Raw genomic sequence first — 21,519 nt, 5'->3', positions numbered from 1 at the left:
CATGCAGTTAAGTGGGATCCACCTTACTGCCCACATGTGCCCGATTAGCAAGCATCAGAGGCATTCTGCAAACCCAGACTGAATGACCCACATTCTGTTTTACTGTTGCTGTAACAATTTGGCTTCAACTGAAGTAAGAAAATAGGTTATTCTGGCCAAATATGAATGACCATGAACTGGAAACATCGATTCAGGCTACTCTGAATGATATATTCCATCATGGAAGCAGTTATACAAAACTTTTACAGTCACAGAACAAAAAAGGAAAGTCATACATTAGTGTACATACATGTATTTACATTGCTTGGAAACATCAGGCAACTGGATTACAACAAGTTGGGGGGGAAATTTCTTCTTTAGATTTCAGATGTTATAGTATACTTGGCATTAGGATTGGTAGAGGCTCTACTAATCTTACTGACACATCCTGAGAAGTTTTAAATTGATATAATAATCAGGAGTGTTAGACTAGGTATAGAAATTAAGACAGTTGGCTAAAAGTGGCTTGTAACATTCATAGATTTTGATTGTGAATCTGCAACATTGCATCTTTCCATAATTATGTTCTAATTAGTCAAGGTCAAGCAAGCAATCTATAGGTATAGATACAGCTTCTACAGAGAATACCACTTCACACTACTTTATCATCTCCACAAATGGCACCCACTATCTCTGGATTCAAATCCTCATTCTTCTATTTTAGTTCTATGATGGTGAACATTTATTTCATCACCTCTAGAGAAGAGCAGTCACTTCTGCCCAAGTCTTTTGCCCCATGCCTTCAAATTCTTCCTGTAACAAGGAAGGAAGGCAAGAGAAGTACTTCCTTGTGCCATGAGAGAAAGTGGTGCTTTTTCTTTGTTTTTAAGATAAGAGAGCCAGGGCTGGAAAGATGACTCAGTGGTTAAAAGCACTTGCTGTTCTTGGAGAGAACCTGGGTTCAGTTCACAGCACCTGGTGGCTATATAGTGGCTTAGAACTGTCCATAACGCCAGTTCCAGATACCACTTATGTATCAGAACCCTTTTCTGATCTCTAAAGACAACAGGCATATACATGGTACACATACATACACTCAGGTAAAATATTCATAAAATAAAATCTAAAAATGGTTTAAATTAAACAACTGTTTTTAAAGGTAAGAAAGCCAAGTGGTGACTCTAACATAAGCAGGTTTACTCTAACAAGGAGGGTGGCCTATTTGAGAGAATGTCCTTGTTAGAGAATATTTAAGTAGTTAGCGAAAATGGAAATCATGTCTGTGCCTTATTGTCAAATGGTTCAGGAAAAAAATATGCAAGAGAAAAACAAATGTAGTGAAACACTGGTCAGGAAATAAGGCTCAGGGTAAATAGCAAAAAAATTTGTAAACTTTCTGTTATTCCTGAAATTATTTCAATATAAAAAGTTATTTCTTAGAAAATCATATTTAAAAAATCTTTCCTTAAGTCTCCTCACAGACTGTAATATCTGAATCACTTTGCAGAAGTATTCTGCTAATATGTAAAGATGAAGGTTGATTTGGTGACTCAGATTAAGAGCTATTTCTCTGACAAGAATTTCAAAGGACATGAGTATTCCATGCTATTGTTTCCATAACAACCTCAGCCTTCGCCTACTTTTCTTAGCATTTTATTTCACTAGAATGGTTGTGTAAAATTTAAATTTGTTTCAAGTCAAAGCATTAATAAAGGCTTTAATCAAATTTAAAAAGAGGAAGCCTTAAGTGTATTGATTATTCAGATGGAATTATTTTAACAGCCTTTTGAACCTAAGCAGAAGGCCATTTTTATTCCTTAGATCTCTTAGGTCATTTGTATTTATATAATGAAGTTTCTGTTCTCAGTGCATTTCTATGTCTCTGTTGTCTCTTTGTGACTGAAGGATACAGTCCTTATTTACCATTCAGTTACCTTAGAAGCTAAGTTACCTGATGGCCAAGCTGACATTCTGTTTGGAGAGGTCTTACTTGTTTCTCATCCAAAAGAAAGTCTTTCTGAGGAAAGACTATGGAGGTTTCTGGTTTGTGTTTGACATTTATGCCTAGTTTCATTTAATCATGACAACAACCCAGTATGCTAAGATAGTGGCCCTCACTGTGACTTAGATATGGTTTGTTTCTCCTAAAGGTTAATGTGTTGTTAGAAGCTTAACCCCAGTTTGGCAATGTAGAAGATGATAGAACCTTAAAGGTAGTGAACCCTTAGGGGAAGTTCTTGGATCACAGTTATTCTTAATAAACTTAAAATAGCTCTCATAGGACCCCTGAAGCTCTCTAGGGAGCCCACAGAATCACTCTGGCTTCCTGTTCTACTGTGCTCTTAGACATGTTCCCATTGTAGTATGCAACCCTCATAAGAGCTGACTAATGTCATACCAATGAACCTCCAAAACAGCTAAATAAACCTCTTTTCTTCACAAATATTCTGCATCTGGAATTTTATTTGTTTCAACAAATATGAACTAATATATTCTCTTTATAAATAAATCCCACAAGCCAAATGTGACACCACATGCATTTTAGCTTCAGCATTGGAGGCAGAAGCAGGTAGGTAGATCTCTGAGAGTTTGAGGCCATCTTGGTTTACATAGTGGGTTCCAGGACAGCCAGGGCTACATAGTGAGACCCTGTCTTAAAAATAGGAAGAAAGAAAGAGAACAACAACAAAAAAGTCCCATAGGGCTAAGCCTTCCAAATTTGATAAACTAATATTTAGAGCCAGAATTCAAACCCAGCTGAGTACAGAACTGTCACAGCTAACATTTTAGTTGTCCTTCAGAATTTGTTTTCAATATACCATAACCATTGGAGCTTGGAGAACTAAGCTAATTTTGATGAGTTTTCAGCTATTTTGAACATTAACTGCTAAAAAGGTAAGCATCATTCTGGTAAGGAAAATGTTTATATTATAGTTCATGTGAGAGAATTTAATTTAGAATTCATTCTTATCCTATACAGAAGCACCACCATGGTATGTGAGGGTGTGTTGAGGGCGGGGGGTCGGGGGGAAGAGAGGTGGTGCAGAGATTGAGACAAGGACATAAAAGTTTTTTTCTGCAATTTTACTTCATAAAAAATTATGAATAGGTTAAACTGTAATGCTATGAAACTATGGGCAATTTAATTCTGGATTTCAAGGACTTAGACAGTTATCATTATTATTAAACATTTACTTCTAAGCTCTGAATTATAATTGAGAGGTCATGATTTCTAAAACTAGGGCCGACAAGATGGCTCTGTGACTAAATTAAGTGTGATCCCAGGACCTCCATGATGCAGAGAACTGACTCTCCTGGAGTTTTTCTCTGACTCCACACACACAATGAATAAATGCAATGAGTGTTTTTAAGATTTCTGAAACTAGAACAACTTTTATATTGCATAAATTTAACTATTTGCAAGGTAAACATTTATATACTTGGTAAACAAATGTGTTAGAAATGTAACTGTTTGACTGAATACCAGTTGTCAGTTCAGTTTGCTCATGATTACAGAGTACAGATTGCAACCAGGCTGGGAACTAATTGCTGTCTATCCAAATAGAAAACAACATGCCTGCTGAAAGATCTATGTGGATAGATTTTGTTTTGTTTTGTTTTTATCATCCACTGCCTTTAGAAGTCACAACCATAATTGGTAAACCTACTATCTCCATTAGTACAAATCATAAAGAGAAGCACATTCTTGTCCATGTTTATTTTCTATACCCCAGTATACAGGTGTAAGATAAACAAGAAACATGACTCAGAAGTGACTGAGTTAGATGTATTAGTATTGTTACTTAGTTTTTAATGAGTTATAATTCTGAGGAATTAATATAAAGCAACATTTAGATTCTATCTTTAAAAAAAAAAAAAACCAAAATAATGAATCTCCAAGGATCATTCTGGTGTTGGTCTAATCTACTTCTAAGCAAATTTTGGTGGGAGTGCTGGTCCAGCTTGTATGAGTTAGTATCCCTAGACCATCCATCAAGGCAAGACAGTAGAACTATGTTATGTGATATGCATGACTGTGCCTACTACACAACCATATGTAAGATTGGAGAATGGCAGAAATGATTCCCTAAGCAGGAAGTATTAGAAATGTTAGTATCTACAATTAGGCATATAATGAGTATTTAATAATGTTGATTTTATTCCTTCTTTTTCTTTAAAAAAAAAAAACACTGAAATTTCAGAAACATAGTAAGTAGGTAGACTTTGTGTATTCCTTATATTTATTGAAAGATAATGTACCATAGGATCTTTTATTAGACTAAACAAAATTGTAGGATTTGATAAGTCCATTGAAGTGCTTTTCTCTAGTAAAGCCAACTCTGTTATAATCAGGATTACAGTCTCAAGTCAACTGATATCATCTAGACATTTTTAATTTCCCAATAGTGCCAAAACTGTAACCCTAAATTGTAGACAAATTGGTAAATGGTCTTATTAATAAAAAACCTGGAGCCAGATATTGGGGTTAAAACCAAGAGATCAGAAAAGCAGAAAGAAGCCAGCCACGTTCTCACTATTTGGAAATCTTCAGCCAAAGAGACCTCCTTCCTATATACTCATGCCAATATGTTTTTCTGTTCTGCCATCTCATTTCCTCTCTCCACTCAGCCATATCACTTCCTCTTCCTCCAAGCTCTGTCACTTCTCTGTCTGTACAGACCTCCAGACCTTTATGGTTAACTAGTGTTGGAATGAAAGGTATATACCACCATGCCTGGCTCTGTTCCCATTGTGGTCTTGAACTCACAGAGATACAGATGGATCCCTGCCTCCCAAGTGATAGGATTAAAGGTGTGTGCTACCATTGCCTGATTTCTATGTTGACTGTAGTGGCTGGCTTGATAGGATTAAAGGTGTGTGCTACCATTGCCTGATTTCTATGTTTACTGTAGTGGCTGGCTTTTTTCTCTGCTCCTCAGATAAACTTTATTGGGGTACACAGATAAAATATCACCACACTAAATGATGGCCTCATCCATTCCAATTTCTCATGCTTTTAAGACATAGCCAAATGCCACACCATCATGTAAGGCCTTCTTCTCCTCCTTTTCCTCCTCCTCCTCTTCTTTGTGTGTTCTGGGGATTGAACTCAGGTCATCATCTTTACAAAGTTAGCAGTATGATTGTTTAAATATATATATATATATATATATATATATATATATATAAATTATTATTATAGTATAATATATAACTAAACATGTATGTTAACCACATGTAGATGTCTTATAGATACCCATAAATAAAAATAAATCCTTAGAAATTTGGAAGTTTATTCTAATTATTTTCATAGCAATAAAATAAAAACTTAGAATGTGTTTTTGTGGACTTTTCGCTTTTGATACAGTGTTCTTTTTTCTAGCTATATCTGGTTTAATCTAGTATAAATTAAATAAGTAAATTAAAAACCTAGGGTTCATCTGAAACAGTGCTCCGTGAGTAAGGTATCTTAAGACAAAATTGGCATAAATAAATAAGATCTTGCTATTGGCACATGGCAGGTTTTCTCCTCCCTTTCCAAGCTACATACTTCCCCCCTTTTCTTTGTTATGTGTAGTCCCTCCAGTATAGTGTTGAAATAGTAGTAGAGACATTAATTCTCTCACCGTTGAGTATTGTGTTGGTTATTGATTTTTTTTGTAGTTCCTCACAATCAAGTTTAGGAAGTTTTCTTGTATTTCTAGCTGGCTGAGGGTTCTTATGAATGGATGTTGGACTAAATGGACAAACTGATTCCTGAGTGGTCACTAACCTCTAATTATGACAGTGAACTCCATGTACAATTATTATACTTTGTTATATTACTGAAATAGATTTATTTTCTCATCCATATTTGAATATTACAGTTACTAATTTATAGTTTTGTTTTCTTGATTTGCCCTTATCTGTGTTTGGGGTCAGTGTAACATTAACATCTGGTTAGATAAGCATGTTTTTATTTCTTCATGAAGAACTACCAATAGCTAAGTATGTGTACACTTGTAGTCAGGAGTTCATGGCCTGCTGTCTCTACATGGTTTGAACCCAGCTTGTGTTACAAGAGACCCTGTTTCAAAAAATAAACAAATCTCTAAAAGTTTATAAAACCTATCAACACAAAAATCTAAGGAATAGTTTCTAATAAGGTCTATTTTTACCAACTACCAATCCCAGTTAGGAAAGTGAATTTCTAACTAAGCAGGAATTATATATTAAAGCTCTAGAAACAGGTAGATATATTGGGATATTAGCAGGAATTTTAGAAACATATCCTTAAAAAACAAGACCGAGAAATGTTGACTAAAGAATAATGCAACTATCCTGATTTCTAATTGAGCAACAGTTGAATTATTGTCATCTGGAGGGATTAGGAGTGGTTTTCTTTTGATTTTGTTTCTTTACTTCCAAATGTTTTACTATAGGTGTGGTTACTTTAAAAAGATATATTGAGCAAGAGTGGGAGAACAGGGGAATCTGTGGCTATTATGTTGAACTAAATGATGTTGTAAAATAAATTTACTAAAAAAAAAAGATATATTGAATACATTGTGTTATTTATTGTTTGGCAATTTCATGAATGTATATATTTTGGTATTTGATGTATATATTTTCATCATATTCCGCCCAAATCCTCTCTCCCACTTCTCCCAGGACCACTGCCTCCCATACTTCCTTCCCTCTCCCACCTTCATGTCTTCTTCTTTTTTTGAATATATTTTTATTCTTTGAGAATTTCATACATGTATACCAGATATTTTGATCACATTCTCTCCCCACTCCCTCCAATTTCCCAGACCCTCCCCAACACATTCTCTCTCCCAACTTCATATCCTCTTAACTTTTAATAACTCACTGAGTCCAGGTAGTGCTTATGATAAGTAGATGGGTATTGGCTATCCACTGGAGCCTGGGTAAACTGCCATGATGGCCACACACCCGAAGAAAAATAACTCTCTCTCCCCAGCAGCCAATGGCTCCTCACCCAGACTGTCCCACAACATGTTTCTATCCTTACTTCATTGTAGCTGAATGTTTTCCTGTGTCCCACCCAGTCCACAGCTGCTCAGACACAAGTAAGCACACAGAGGCTTATGTTAATTAAAACTGCTGAGCCATTAGCTCAGGCCTACACCACTGACTAGCTCTTACACTTAAACTCGGCCCATTTCTGTTAATCTATGTCACTACGTGTTCAGTGGCTTTTCCTGTGTGCCATTACATGATGCTCCCTAGATGCCAGGCTGGCATCTTCTGACTCAGCCTTCCTCTTCCCAGAATTCTCCTTGTCTGCTTATCCCACCTATACTTCCTGCCTGGCTATTGGCCAATCAGCATTTTATTTATCAACCAATCAGAGCAACACATTCACAGCATGCAGAGCACCATCACTCATCATTTCCCCTTTTCTTTCTATTTAAAATGAAGGTTTTAACTTCAACATGGTAAAATTACATATAATAGAACAGTTGCAAGATAAAATGGTCCTTTAGGTTCCTGCTTTGCAGAAGAAACTGCCAGACATTCTACAGGACACAGAGAGAAGTGACTGAGAGACTTTAGGCCTATGGGCTGAAAATGGATGCCCCAACATTGCAGAGGAACTTTGGATAACTGTCCCGGCAGGCAGCTGTCTCTGTCATTTTAGATTTTTGGAAGTTGCTTACAATGTTCTTCCTGTTTACTTAGGTAATATTATATCCTTCTGAGGTCTTTGATATAGTTGAAGACTAGATAGTTATAATTATGGTTTTCCTTGATTATGATAAGAGATAAGGTAGATATGAAACTTTAGACTCACAAATATAGGATACATAGAATGTTTTCTTTAATTTTACAAAATGCAAATAGACTATATATTGTAACTGTAATTCTCGCTTGATAACTGTTTTGTTATATGTAATTTTAATAGGTTAAAGTTAAAACCTTCATTTTGTTTAGACAGAAAAAGGGGAAGTGATGGGGGAATGTTTTTCTGTAAACTGGGGATATGTGTTGCTCTGATTGGTTGATAAATAAAGCTGTTTGGCCCATGGCAAGGCAACTTAGAGGCAGGCAGGAACTTTAAGGCGAGAGATGCCAGCGAGCTACCCAAGGAGCAACATGTTATGGAACTCAGGTAAAGCCATGGAACATGATGATTCATAGATTAATAGTTTAATAGTTATGGTCTAATTTAAGATATAAGAGCTAGCTAACAAAAGGCTTAAGCCATGGCTATGCATTTATAATTAATATAAGCCTCTGTGTGTTTACTTGGGGGATGCAAGTGGGAGAGATTAGTCCTGACCACCAGCAGGCCAGGACACAGGAAATCATCTGACTACTCTTCATTATCATCTCCTTTTCCTCCTTTAAAGAGTAATCTACTTGGTCCAGTTGCTGTTGCTTGCATGTACAACGGTATGTAGCCATACACTGGAGCATAAGCAACCTACATTTATGACTACATTTAAGTCATCATAATCTGGAAGTATGTTAATTTATATTGTTACAGTAATGGCTTCATCTCTCACTTATCTGTAATCATAGTCATCATGCTTCAAAAGTCATTGCTGACTGGGATGTTCTCAAATGTATTGCTGTTATCTCAATGTTTTCTTTCCTTTTTTTTAAACCCTTTATCAAAGGTTGAATTAATAAAAGGGAATTTACAAAGTGTTGGACTTACACTTCGTCTTGTTCAGTCAACTGATGGGTATGCTGGGCATGTCATAATTGAAACCGTGGCCCCAAACTCACCTGCTGCAATTGCAGATCTTCAGCGAGGAGATCGGCTCATTGCTATTGGAGGTAATTATAACTGTGAAGTATAACTTATGTGTACAGAAAAACTACAAAATAGGTTGGAGGGTTTTTCTTTCTTCCTTCTCCCTATATCTGAAACAAGCATCTGCTAGTTTTATAACAGAAGAACATCATTATAAACAGAATTGTAAAAGATACCTTAACATGCTTGTAAAATGTTTGCCAGGTTAGTCCTAATTTCTAAATCTTTTAACATATTTCATCTTTAGATTACTTTAACTAGAACTTCTCTAAATTTCTTCCCCCTTCTTACCTTCTTCTCTATGCTTATTATTGAATGTAAAATCAAGAACAAGTCATCCCTTCTTGTACATCCATCACCACTATGGCCCTAAATATGCTGATATTAGCACCACTCACATCTTGTTGTAGGACTACAAAATTAATAGGAGAGAGACTAATATTCCTTGCCTAAGGGGAAGGGTACACCTAATACTATTCTGAGGCTCCATATTATATAAAAGGCCAGTGGTTTGTCAGTATGCTGTTATTCAGAATCCACCCCAAATCTGGGGTAAATATGTAACCTGTATATTGCATACCTTCCTGTCAGCTGGATTGTTGTGAATAATAAAAATAAAAACCAAGGCAAGTTATTTGCTTAAATGTATATACCTAGCAGGAGAACGCAACTGTGCACAGCAGCACAGAAGTAGTAATCCAAGCCTTTTCAGACTTCATAGTACCTGGCCCAGCTGTTGTAGGCTTTGAACACATAAAACTAGATATAATTATTACTCTTTTAAGAAGAATACAGTGCGTTCTTTCATGGCTAAGACAGTAAAGTAGAGCAGGTTCCAATAAAAATAGTTACCCTTGGTTATATTAGAGAAACTCTGCCTTTGCTTCAAATCCATCTTGACATTAAGATAAAAACGATTTAGTTATGCACCTGGAGGCCAGTAAAGTTAGCATTTTCATGTGGGAATCTCTCTGATTGTGACATGCACAATGCCTTTCACAACACAGTCACTAGGCAGTAGTATTCAGAAGTCATTCTGATTCAGAAAACCTGGAGTAGAGTTTTAAGAATCTGCATTTCTCTCTACTTTTTTGTTTGTTTGGTGTGTGTTTTGTGTGCCCCCCCCCCCCCAAGACCGGCTTTCTCTATGTAGCCCTGGCTGTCGTGGAACTCACTCTGTACACCAGGCTGACTTTGAACTCAGAGATCTGCCTCCCAAATGCCTGGGTTAAAGGCATGCGCCACCACTACCTGGCATGAATCTGCATATCAAACAAGCTTCACAGGTCATTCTAGTCCTCCTAGTTCATGGACACCTAGGAGGACATAAAGTAGACATCATCCATTACATAGCTCTCTATATAAATATAAAAAGTTTGTTTCCCACAGCTAAAACCATGGTTCAATATAAATGATTTTTCATTAATACATATTCTGTTTTGGTCTTACCTACAGGTTATTTTTAATTATTTCTTTTAAATGTGCCTTTTAAGTTCTGTTTTCAATTACACAGGTAGCAAATACCTATTATCCAAAATAAGTAAGTCCAAGCCATACAAATATTTACAGAGAAAAAAGCAAAAATTACCTTTTCAAGATATTCAATATTCATAAAAGTACAAACATTTTATTGGTTAAAAAGTCATATATAGTACATATTTATTGCTAATGTTTCAAACATAATAGAAAAAACTTTATTTTTTTATTTAACGTGTATGCATGTTTTATCTGCATGTATATCCCTTCACCAAATGCATACAGTGTCTGCAGAGGCCAATAGAGGGTGTCATCTTTCTTGGGACAGGAGGTACAAAGGATTATGAACCACAATGTGGGTGTTAGGAATCAAACATCATTCTCTGAAAGAGAAGCACTCCTAACTGCTGAAGCCATCTCCCCAGCACCACAGAAACTGTTTTTTAGTGCCCCTCCCTATATAAATAAATATATATCCCTTGTCCAAACTCTGGCACACAAATTAAATTCCTACAGTATATTTTTAGTAACTCTTTATTTCTTTTAATATGTCATAAACTTTTGCCCTATGTTAATAGGTATTTCTTAAATAAATTAATTGTAATTCATTTGGATTTACAATAGTTTTAGTAATAGGAGATTGGTAAAAGTGGAAATAAGATTGGCAAAATGTTATGTTTAGGTTCAATAATAGAATTATTTTTGCTGCTTTCTAAATTTCTGAGCATGTTTGAAATATCCTGAAAGATATTTGAAATACCCTGAAAGAAAAATCCAGATTCTAGACTGAGGTGGGCAAACCCTGGTATAGTGACCACCTCCACAAAGTACCTGAGATGAGATGAGGGCAAGTTTCCCAAAGCACAAATAAAGAGGTGGGATTGGGGTGACGCTTTTGTATGCTTACTAGAGCTCATTAGGTGATGCTTCACTTGTGCATATGTCAAGCTACCGTGCTTCTGGGACATAGTATTCTTGGATAAAAGTAGTAGAGCTAAGCTAACTTAGTCAGGAAGAGCCCCGTGAGGAAGCTCAGAATTCCACTGGAAAACCTGACAGCATAGCACCAAAGCAGAACAGGTCTGTTGAGACATTGCAGTTAAAAGCTGCTTATGACTGTAGTTGGAGCCAATGGTCAGGAGGGGGAAAATCAGAACACCAAAGGCCAAAGGACCAAAGCTCTGAGTTGGGATTGACAGATGAGGGGACATGGGAGAGTCTGCTGTCTCCAGGAATGGGTTAAGAGGGCGGTAGCAAGTTGATTTGTAGTCAGGACAAGACAATGTGCATTGTAATCAACTTGTTTAACTATAAAGCAGCTTACCTCTTATTCTTTCATTCTTAAAAAGGTTGATAATCATGTATATGGCTAATCAACAGGATCTGTGAAAGGGTCTGTTATTTATAGTATAGTATTTTATTACATTTACTTCAGATTTGGTTTCTAAATTTGAATCATTTGCTTGCAAACCCTGGAGTTATTTGAGAATTTCCTTCCGTAAAATGACTGCTTTCCATCATTCAGAGTGTGGTTTATCCTTTATTAAACCTCTTTCAGTGGGTTTCTGTTCACTTCAACCATTCAGCTGAGATATACTATTGTTTAAGCCAAGAGAGAATGGGAAGCCATTAGGAATTAGCAGCTGCTCAGGGTTTTTGTATCATCTATCTAGGTAACAGAGTACCATGCACTGATCAATTCAAAATTTAAGTAAAATTTTTTTTGAGGTTTTCTTATTGCCCTTCCATTTATTAAATAATCATGAGGTAATGACATTGCAGGCAGGTTTTATTGCAGTAATTTACATGCTTTCCCTTTTGAATCTTAAACCAGGTGTGAAAATCACATCAACACTGCAAGTGCTAAAGCTCATCAAGCAGGCTGGTGACCGAGTCCTGGTGTACTACCAAAGACCTGTTGGGCAGAGTAACCAAGGGGCGGTACTACCGCAAGACAGTTTGGGCCAGTTGGAAGAAAACTTTTTGTCAAGCTCCTGCCAGCCAGGTTATGAAGAGGAAGCTGCTGGGTTGCCAGTGGATACTGAAAATAGAGACCTTGATTCTGAATTTGAAGACTTGGCAAGTGATGTCAGAGTACAAACAGAGCTCAAAGAGGAGGCACAACCATTAAGTCACAGTCCCAAACGCACTCCAACAACACTTTCTATTAAACCCCTCGGCGCTATATCCCCAGTTTTAAATCGTAAATTAGTTTCAGGAATCCATCCACCACCACAAAAACTTCCATCTAAAGAAGGAAATAAACCATCGGCTCTAAAAACTTCAGAGGCCACAGAAGCAGCACCAGTGTCCAAACCCCAAGGACCCGCTTTCAAACCCCCTGTGCCACCACGGCCACAAGTGAAAATTCCTTTGCCTTCCACTGACACTCCAACTCAGGCAGACCCGGACGCTGTTGAAAAACCAGAGAAGGTGCTGCTCCCTCCTCCTCCTGCAGAGAAACCTGCTGAAAAGCAAGTGAAGAATTTGGATCACGGAGAAGATGTGGCAGCAGGTAAGCAATCTTCAGCAAAGCAAGAAGTAGTGAAAGATCTTACTTCAGAAAGTTCTGGTCCTCCTAAGGATACTTCAGATGACCATCAAATGTGGGAATCATCAGAGGTTCTTTATCGTAATAAGGTAGGAAAGTGGTCAAGAACCAGAGCATCCTGTTTGTTTGACATAGAAGCCTGCCACAGGTACCTGAACATTGCACTGTGGTGCAGGGACCCTTTCAAGTTAGGAGGCCTCATCTGTTTGGGGCATGTTAGTTTAAAACTTGAAGAGGTGGCCTTAGGATGCCTAGCTACATCAAACATGGAATACCTTTCAAAGTTCAGACTGGAAGCCCCTGATCCCAAAGCCATGGTCACTAGAACTGCACTACGCAATCTGAGTATGCAAAAGGGCTTCAACGACAAATTTTGTTTTGGTGACATTACTATTCATTTCAAATATTTGAAGGAAGGAGAACCAGACCACCACATAGTTCCTAATGTAGAGAAAGAAAAAGAACTCCATTTGGTTGAGGAAGTTTCTACACTCCCCAAAGAGGAGCATTTTGTGGGACAGATGAGTTTGTCAGAAAATAAACATAGTTTCCAAGATACTCAGTTCCAAAACCCAACTTGGTGTGATTACTGTAAGAAAAAAGTTTGGACAAAAGCTGCTTCCCAGTGTATGTTCTGTGCTTATGTTTGTCATAAAAAATGTCAAGAAAAGTGTCTAGCTGAGACGCCTCTTTGTGGAGCAACTGAGAGGAGACTAGACCGGACCCTGAAAAACCTCAGGCTGGAAGGACAGGAACCACTTGTGGGCCTTCCACCTCGTGTTGAGATGGAAGCCAACAAGTCAGTCCATAAAACAACAGGTTTGACAAGGCACATTATTAATACTAGCTCACGTTTACTAAATTTGCGTCAAGTCTCTAAAACTCGCCTTTCTGAACCAGGAACAGATCTTGTGGAACCATCACCAAAGCACACACCCAACACATCAGACAATGAAGGCAGCGACACAGAGGTGTGTGGTCCAAACAGTCCTTCCAGACGAGGACACAGTGCAGGAATCAAGTTAGTGAGGAAGGAAGGTGGGCTGGATGACAGTGTCTTCATTGCAGTTAAAGAGATCGGCCGTGATCTGTACAGGGGCTTGCCCACAGAAGAAAGGATCCAAAAGCTAGAGTTCATGCTGGATAAACTGCAGAATGAAATTGATCAGGAGTTGGAACACAATAATTCCCTTGTTAGAGAAGAAAAAGAAACAACTGATACAAGGAAAAAATCACTTCTTTCTGCCGCTTTGGCTAAATCAGGTGAAAGACTACAAGCTCTGACACTTCTGATGATCCACTATAGAGCAGGCATTGAAGATATTGAAACCTTAGAAAGCCTGTCTTTAGACCAGCACTCAAAAAAAATAAACAAGTACACAGATGATACAGAAGAAGACCTTGATAGTGAAATAAGCCAACTGATAGACTCTCAGCCATTCAGCAGCATCTCGGATGACTTGTTTGGCCCATCTGAGTCTGTGTAACAGACAAACTATTTAAACTTTCAAGTGGTTGGGGACAAAATGCGTCTGGAGTGCCACGGGTACAGCCATGTTTCAGTTCTCTCATGGTGCACTTTGGCCTGCTTCTACAGTTAGTTGTATAAGAATGAAAAGTTGGTTTCCCAGCAGAAACATGACAAGCTCACCAAATTGGTTGTGTTAGGTTGTGTTTATAGTTAATGGTTTGGGGGTTTATACTTGGAATTGGGTTTTATTAATTTATTTTTAACTTTTTCTAATTATGTAAGCTAACTTTGTGCTTATGTGTGGGTGATGTCTCACTGTCATTTTTCTTTTCATTTTCCTCCTGTTTTTTGAATTAGTGTTAAGTAAGATCCTGTCCAGATTCCTGAAATATTTTCATTCTCATTTTCATCACGGTTATAACAGCAAATTTGTTGCATGCCTAAATTGACAACAGTAATCATTGAAGGAACAGGTTTGAATCTTCTTTCTTCTGTTTTGAGGTTTGTCAGCTGTACTTGCTTGAGGTTTTTTTTATATGGGGTTTGGGGGATTTTTGTTTAATTTTGTTGTTGTTGCCAAATATAAAGGAAAGTGGACCCTACAGCTTTAAAATGTTATGCTGATTTAGTTTATTTTTTTTATATATATATATTGCTTGTTTCTTATGCTTCTGTGATTTTTTTTAAAGCTCTTACACAGTTGAAGTATGGTAAAATTATAGTAATTAGCTAGAAGAGGTTGCATTGAATAGAGGATAAATGCAGAATCTAGTTGGTCAAGAATTTTGTAGAGAGGATAACAAGATTTTATTACTGAAGAACAGTAACCAGTAGGATTTTGAAATATCTTCCAAATATTGATGCTTTCCTTTTAAATGGAAGTTATGAACACTCATGATGATTTTTCATCTTTGGTTCTCCCATAGGTTATTTAAAATTAAAAATTTTCAGACTTGTTCTGAAAATGGCTGCATTGATAACTGGCTTTGTTTGAAAAAAATCTAATGTAGGAATATGATATGCTTGGCAGTTATACAGAATATGTTTACTACATCATTTGGCATCTTATGGCCTTAAAGGAATGTCAATCATTCTGAATACTTTAGTAGTTCAGACCATCTTCATTCATTGTAAAGAAAAATAAAAATAGACGGTATACATAGGACTTAGAACTAGTTCTCTAAAAATGAAGGCCTGCTGTGGTACTGGGTTCATCTAATGGATGCTGGTAACACACAACTTTGAGAGAACTATATGAGCTTGACCCCTGTTGATCTACCTTTAACCTATAGAATAGGAAAGTGTTTTTCCCTTTTACAATAACTACTATGATAACACATAAACCAACTGAATTTAAAACTTTGGAACAGCTCTTTGGCTGCAGGAAAATTCATAGTATAATAGTAAAGAAACTGGCCCAGTCTGTATCCCAAATTGCACCAGGAGTTTGCACCAGGTCAAGCTCTTTAGTGAGCTCTGCAGCCATAGGCAGGTAACAAGGGTCACACAACTCCATCTCCAAAGGTACTTACTCTACCTCATGGGGCTGTTGTGAGAAAAACAGGAGCATAATTGCAAAAGTGCTTTGAACAGTAGTAAAAAACTGTAAAGATAAAAGGTATTACTTACATGAGAAAAGCATTGTTGAGTGTAGAAAGTTATTCCAGTTTTAAACTCAGTAGCTAACTCTCATTCCTGTTATTAAGTGAAATATTAGGACACTAGGACACAAACCTTTCTTTGCCAGATTTATAGAAAAGACTGTATCTGTGTAACCCCCACCCCACCCCTGCTTTTTTTTACTGTTTATTTAAGCATGCTCACTATTTAAAAGAACACCACAATAGAAGACTTTCCACAACAAATCCCAGAAGCTAAAATGCTGTTTCACATCTTATGCTTGAAACAATCTGCCTGATGTATAGCCACGTTTCATCTTGTAAACAATAACTTGCCATTGCTACCCTGAAGGTGATGTGTTCATAAGTGGCTGGTGTGTTTATGGATCAAACCATGGAAGTTCTAGTGATGCCCAAGCATGCTCCTGCACTGATTCATTTGAAAGAGCTGTAGAAATAATGCAAAGCTTTAGTTCTAAGAATCTACTCATGCTTTAAAGTATTTATCTCTGTAGAACCACAATCATGGAAAGCTCAACAGTGCTGCTAATTATGTTTGTAAAATATACCTTTAATGTAGTGCAATATTTTTCTACTGGGAGAGACAGTAGAGGCATCACAATTGTACTTTAGAGCAGGGAAGGAGGGAAAACTCCAAATACCCAATAGTAAGGGATAAGGCTTCAGTTTAAAAGATTGTATTATATTACATTACTCATGTAATCTTGCTGCCATGCTATGTTATCAATAGCTAAAATAATAATAAAAACTACCATGGAAAGTAAGAATATCTTCATTTGATGACATCTAAAAACAAAGTGATTGGTTCATCTCTGTGGCATTATTGCCTGGTATAATTTGGCCATGCAGACAAACTAACAATTCACTTTTACTAAACAAATTTGCAAAAGCATTGAAATTTTTACTGTTGCTTCCTTACCTTTTGAAATAGATATATGGATTTTTTCTAATGCTGTATGGTAATAAGTAGATTATTCTTAGTAAGACCTGTCTCAGGAAAGAAAAAATTAGACTATTTAAAGTGTATTCTCTTCATTGGTATCTAGATGAATGACGGGGTTAGACAAAATGAACAACATTTCAGTATTATTTTGCAATCACAATACGGTATATTTCTTTTTTATTGATTGTGTTGGTTTTTTGAGATAGTCTCTCTCCATAGGTCTGGCTCTCCTGGAACTCACAGAGATCTGCCTGTCTCTGACTCTGGAGTGCTGGGATTAAAAGCATGCTCCACCACTTCCAGTTGTGCTATATTTCTTAGTAGCAAACTTCATTCAATAATACTAGAACTTATTTTGTAGATACTTTCTCATTCTAAGAAAAACGAACAGCCTAAAACTTTGCGAGTAAAGTCTATCTAAAAAAATTTAAAAACATTTGGACATATTTGGTTCTACTAGTAAGACAATAGAGTTTAAAATTTTAAGTTCTCTAAAGTATAGTTGAAATCACTTCAATTTTTAAAAGATGTATTATCATAAGTTCTAAATTGAGGTGATGGTTTTCATTATCCCCCCCCCAAAAAAAGGGGGGATTGCCTTCATCCTTTTTGATCCCTTGATATTCCTTAAGTTCTGAATAAAGCAGCAAACCACCCTAATCCTGGAAACTACCATGTGTACGTCATTCAAAATAACCCTAATTTCTAGATCTTCCAGAGCAATTTGTCATTGTTCTGTCAGATGGCTAGGTATTGCAGCTCTCTTCATCAGATAATCATCTGTTCATAGCAATTAGAACAATTTTTGAGTTAAAGTCCAGGGCAACTCACTGTTTTCCCACACTGATAGGATATAACAAGTCATATGTTTCATTTAAAGCAAACAGTGGAAAGCCAAAGAGGATGGTTCACCTAGCCTGGAGTAACTTTTGCCTGATGCCTGCAAACACAGAGAATGCTTTTTAATTAAATATCTATAGCCAAAACAACGTCTATGTATTTTATTCCAACAATAATATTGGTGAAATGTTTTATGAAAGAATACAGGCAGGCACAGCACAGTGTTCAAGAAAGTTTATTAAGTAATGTAGCTAAAGTGCAACCAGGACAGATACACTTAGCAGTCAAAAGAAAGTTGAGTACCCATTGCTACCTCACTAAGACTTTTGAGTCTTGAGTTACTAAGTACAAACAAGAGCCACCTCTACCCTTTAAATACGTTCTTTTTCTGGTACATGCACAGTATGTTTTAAACACCCTATTTTCAGGCTTGTGTACCCAAGATATTAGTCATATAAATGTCTTTACTTTCCCCTTAGAAACAAGTTATCTTTTGCTCTCCAAACAGTCCTAAATTTTTTATTTTATCTTTTCCCTTGGAGTTGAGTAACTTGACGTGCCTTTGCTGGTCATTCTTACTGAAATGACATCAGCATCAATTACTGTATATGGTATTTTGGGCAAGGAAAACCACAAGCCCTCTCTAACCACATTACTTCTAAAGATGTCCTGGTGAAGTCTAAGTCCCGCCTTCTGATTTTAGTCATGTGAGAGTTCCTCTAAGGCCATCTTTCAGAATTGCAGGCATGTGTGACTGTCCAGTAGTTTAATGAGTAGAAAGCCTGTTTCTCTCAAATACACCAGACTTCAAATCACCAAGGTCCCACCAAAAGCTTCATAAAGCAAAAGAAGTATTGGCCACTTTCCTAAAGAATATGTAATAGCCAGTAAAGTTGAGGGGTAGTTGTCCTAAAGTTCTCTTAATGTCCAACGTCACACAAACACAATTCAGCTTAACAAAACTGACAGGTATTTTTTTTTTTTATGATTTCACAACTGCAGAATTAACACGTACTATTTGAGACATATTCTATACTGTGTTTGTATTCCGGAAGGTTGTAATCTCATACAAAGCAATTATAATGTTCACTAATATTAGCTGGCACACCGAAAAGATACATCAGTGTTGTCATGCTTAGAAAAATTATTCTACCCAGCACACAAGATGATACAGTAACACATACACATTTGTAGATTTTTTTTTCTGCTTCAGAAAAGGAAAGTGTCCTGACCACCCTACCTTTCTTAACATAATCATGTTAGACATGAACAGTTTCATTTCTTCATCTTTGTTTGAAATTCTTTTCTACACTGATATGAACAACTTTCAGGAGTCTAAAAAATAACAGCAACTCAAAATTAACAAATCTCTAGAAAAACACTTGGATGACCTGCAAGCAGGTGAAAGATGTAATAGTCTGATTTTTGACATAGCAGCTTGATAGCCTTGTTTCCTTTTCCAAAACATGAACTAGGTTTTATAAATTATACCATGCTTAACCTTGACAGTGTGTAAAGTACATACTTTATTTTCACCCAGTAAGACCATCAAGTATGTATCTTTCAAAGAAAGCAACAATTGGGTTATTTTCTCTGCTTTCAGAACATTTACTTTTTGCTCCTTGTTGGCGTTAATGATTGCTGCCAATGATATGACACAGAAAACAATTTACACCCATCCCTTTCCAGGTGGGTGGTTAAATAGAAAACTAATGCCAGCAAAGGTTTATGAATAAGTCTGAAAGATGGCTGACATAATTTCTTGTTCTCTGCGCTTGAAATGACTAGCTTTTAACTCATAAATACAGTGATACTAAGTACAAGTTAAAGAGCAACACAGTCAGTGTTGCTACATAACGGCGCTGTCTTACAGGATTCTGTTTCTCAGACTTCTAGTTTCTTGTTGGAGAGTCTCAGATAATGTGTGCTTAAACACTCATTACCAGTATTCAGAAAAAAATACAAGATTTTTTTTGTCCAAGTGTTCATGAATGTAAGTTAAAAAATTATATTTGATTTGGATTCAAATATTTATACATTTACAATATACCTATTTCGTCAAAATATATTGTATAATATTTAATAAAATCAAATACATAAAATAAAGTTTTCAACACTATTTATACAAACCCCTAGAAAAGCTGCTTTTTCTTTATAAGGCTGTTGGCAGTCGATCATAACCATGGAAAAGAAAGTATCACCTTTGGTTGTTTTACTCTTTGCCAGGAATGGATGATGTGACTAAGACAGCTCTGCGCGAGTCATTTCACTGGAAACACTGCTACACGGTTAAGCACTTGGCAACTTTAGAGGGTCTCAGTCACTTTCAGATTCTTCATCGTCACCGATGGGATATGACTGAACATTATTCTGAGTGTACATTTTTGTTTTAATGGGACAGTTGTGGTCCATGAGGATAGCCTGAAAGCAAAATGCAAGTACATTAACTTCTGTTTTGTAAAGATAAGATGGTTTTAACCCACTGCTGCTAAGGGTTACTATTTTGAAAGCAGTTGCCATGTCTTGGCCTTGAAGATCTCAAATTCTCCACTTAGTGAAAAGTTTTAGGTAATAGGCAAGAAATGAAGTGGTCTCTAGGTATAATGTTTTCTTTGTGCCTGTTGGAGGTAGAACTTGAGTCTTGTGAAAAAAGGATGGGTGAATTAAATTTAAGAAAATTTAAACAGAGTCTTGTGAAGGGTGAGAGCTTTGGATCCCATTGCATCCAACTTCCATTTTACAGACTGCCACAACAGGGTACTTCATGAAGATGTTTAAATGGAATTCTTGTTGGAAATAGAAGGAAGTCTGAACTGAAATCCACTCTATTATTTCCAATTGTGGATCTTGTTCTGATGGTAACCATCTATACAGATTGTTTTACAATATGTTCAGGCCACATTTTGCCTTGGCCTTTTAGATAGTTTCCCAGGTTAAACATTCCAGGGCTTTGTTCACAAATGTTATGTTCAGACCATCTCTCTCCAGATCCTAGCTGCCCTCTTTTAGCACAAATATACACATAAAAGTCCTCTGCCCTTTTTTATTTCTGAAAATTAAACCAAAAATAAGTACAACTGCAAAAGGAAAACAAAAATGATGCTTTTTTTTTTAAAGCACTCTCAACAATAAGTACTTGTAGTCCTTATTCCTGCTGACAGTGTGCTGAACCAAGCAGTAATCTGATAATACAGCTGACATCCTGTCAGGAACATGGCTACAAGTAGATGAAAGCCGTAGCTTCACAATAAGCCTGGATGGGAAATTGAGAAAATGGGCACCCAGGCTTAAAGAACTTGACCAAAGTGTATACACCCCCAGCCACCAAAATCTACAGATGATCAAGTCTTTGATGTAGAATAGTGTATTTGCATAGACCATATCTCCATGTATATTTCAATTCAGCTTGACAGTACCCAACACAATACAATGTGAGTAGTGTAACTAGAGGATGATTAAAAATGTACAAGTTAGTACAGATAATTGTTTTTAGACATTTTGAATTCAAATTGGTTGAGTCTACAGATCAGAACTGGTGGTAGAGAGCAACAGTGTAGCCGTAATGGTGCAGAGGAAGAAGCCCAGGCAGCCCCAAGACAAATTCGACTTTTTTTAAGCATCCCATGGCAGACGGAGAAATGCAGTGTGCAAGCCACATGAATCAGGTATGTCTTAGTCTCCCTCCTTTATAGGAACCATTCCCATAAGATGTGTGTGTGCACGTACACGCAGTCTGCAAATCTGAGTGGATTAAAATGTTCTGATCCTGCCTGTGGCAGTCTACCTTGGTGTCTGTTATACCCAGCTCTTGTCCTGCAGATATGATAAGGCTCCATTCCGTGCTTAACCCTT

The 21,519-nt window shown here is 36.8% G+C and overlaps 2 protein-coding genes across 3 annotated transcripts in view; one reads left to right on the top strand and one right to left on the bottom strand.

The window, feature by feature from the left end:
* The window catches only part of Pdzd8 (PDZ domain containing 8), a 65,700-nt gene extending 51,272 nt beyond the window's left edge, over positions 1 to 14,428 (top strand). Inside the window, exons 4-5 of the mRNA XM_006978460.4 lie at positions 8,607 to 8,769; positions 12,057 to 14,428. Of these exons, the coding sequence (XP_006978522.1) occupies positions 8,607 to 8,769; positions 12,057 to 14,260 (2,367 nt within the window). The 3' untranslated portion in view covers positions 14,261 to 14,428. The remainder of the gene's footprint in view (positions 1 to 8,606; positions 8,770 to 12,056) is intronic.
* A 296-nt stretch (positions 14,429 to 14,724) lies between these two features.
* Slc18a2 (solute carrier family 18 member A2) overlaps positions 14,725 to 21,519 on the bottom strand; it is a 39,928-nt gene continuing 33,133 nt past the window's right edge. For both annotated transcript variants that reach the window (XM_006978459.4, XM_015997197.3), the window contains exon 16: positions 14,725 to 20,088. In XM_006978459.4, the coding sequence (XP_006978521.1) occupies positions 19,984 to 20,088 (105 nt within the window). In that variant the 3' untranslated portion in view covers positions 14,725 to 19,983. The remainder of the gene's footprint in view (positions 20,089 to 21,519) is intronic.

The sequence above is a fragment of the Peromyscus maniculatus genome, chromosome 1 (assembly GCF_049852395.1).
Source record: "Peromyscus maniculatus bairdii isolate BWxNUB_F1_BW_parent chromosome 1, HU_Pman_BW_mat_3.1, whole genome shotgun sequence".
Classification (NCBI taxonomy): Eukaryota; Metazoa; Chordata; class Mammalia; order Rodentia; family Cricetidae; genus Peromyscus; species Peromyscus maniculatus.
This window is presented reverse-complemented; position numbering and strand designations above follow the sequence as displayed.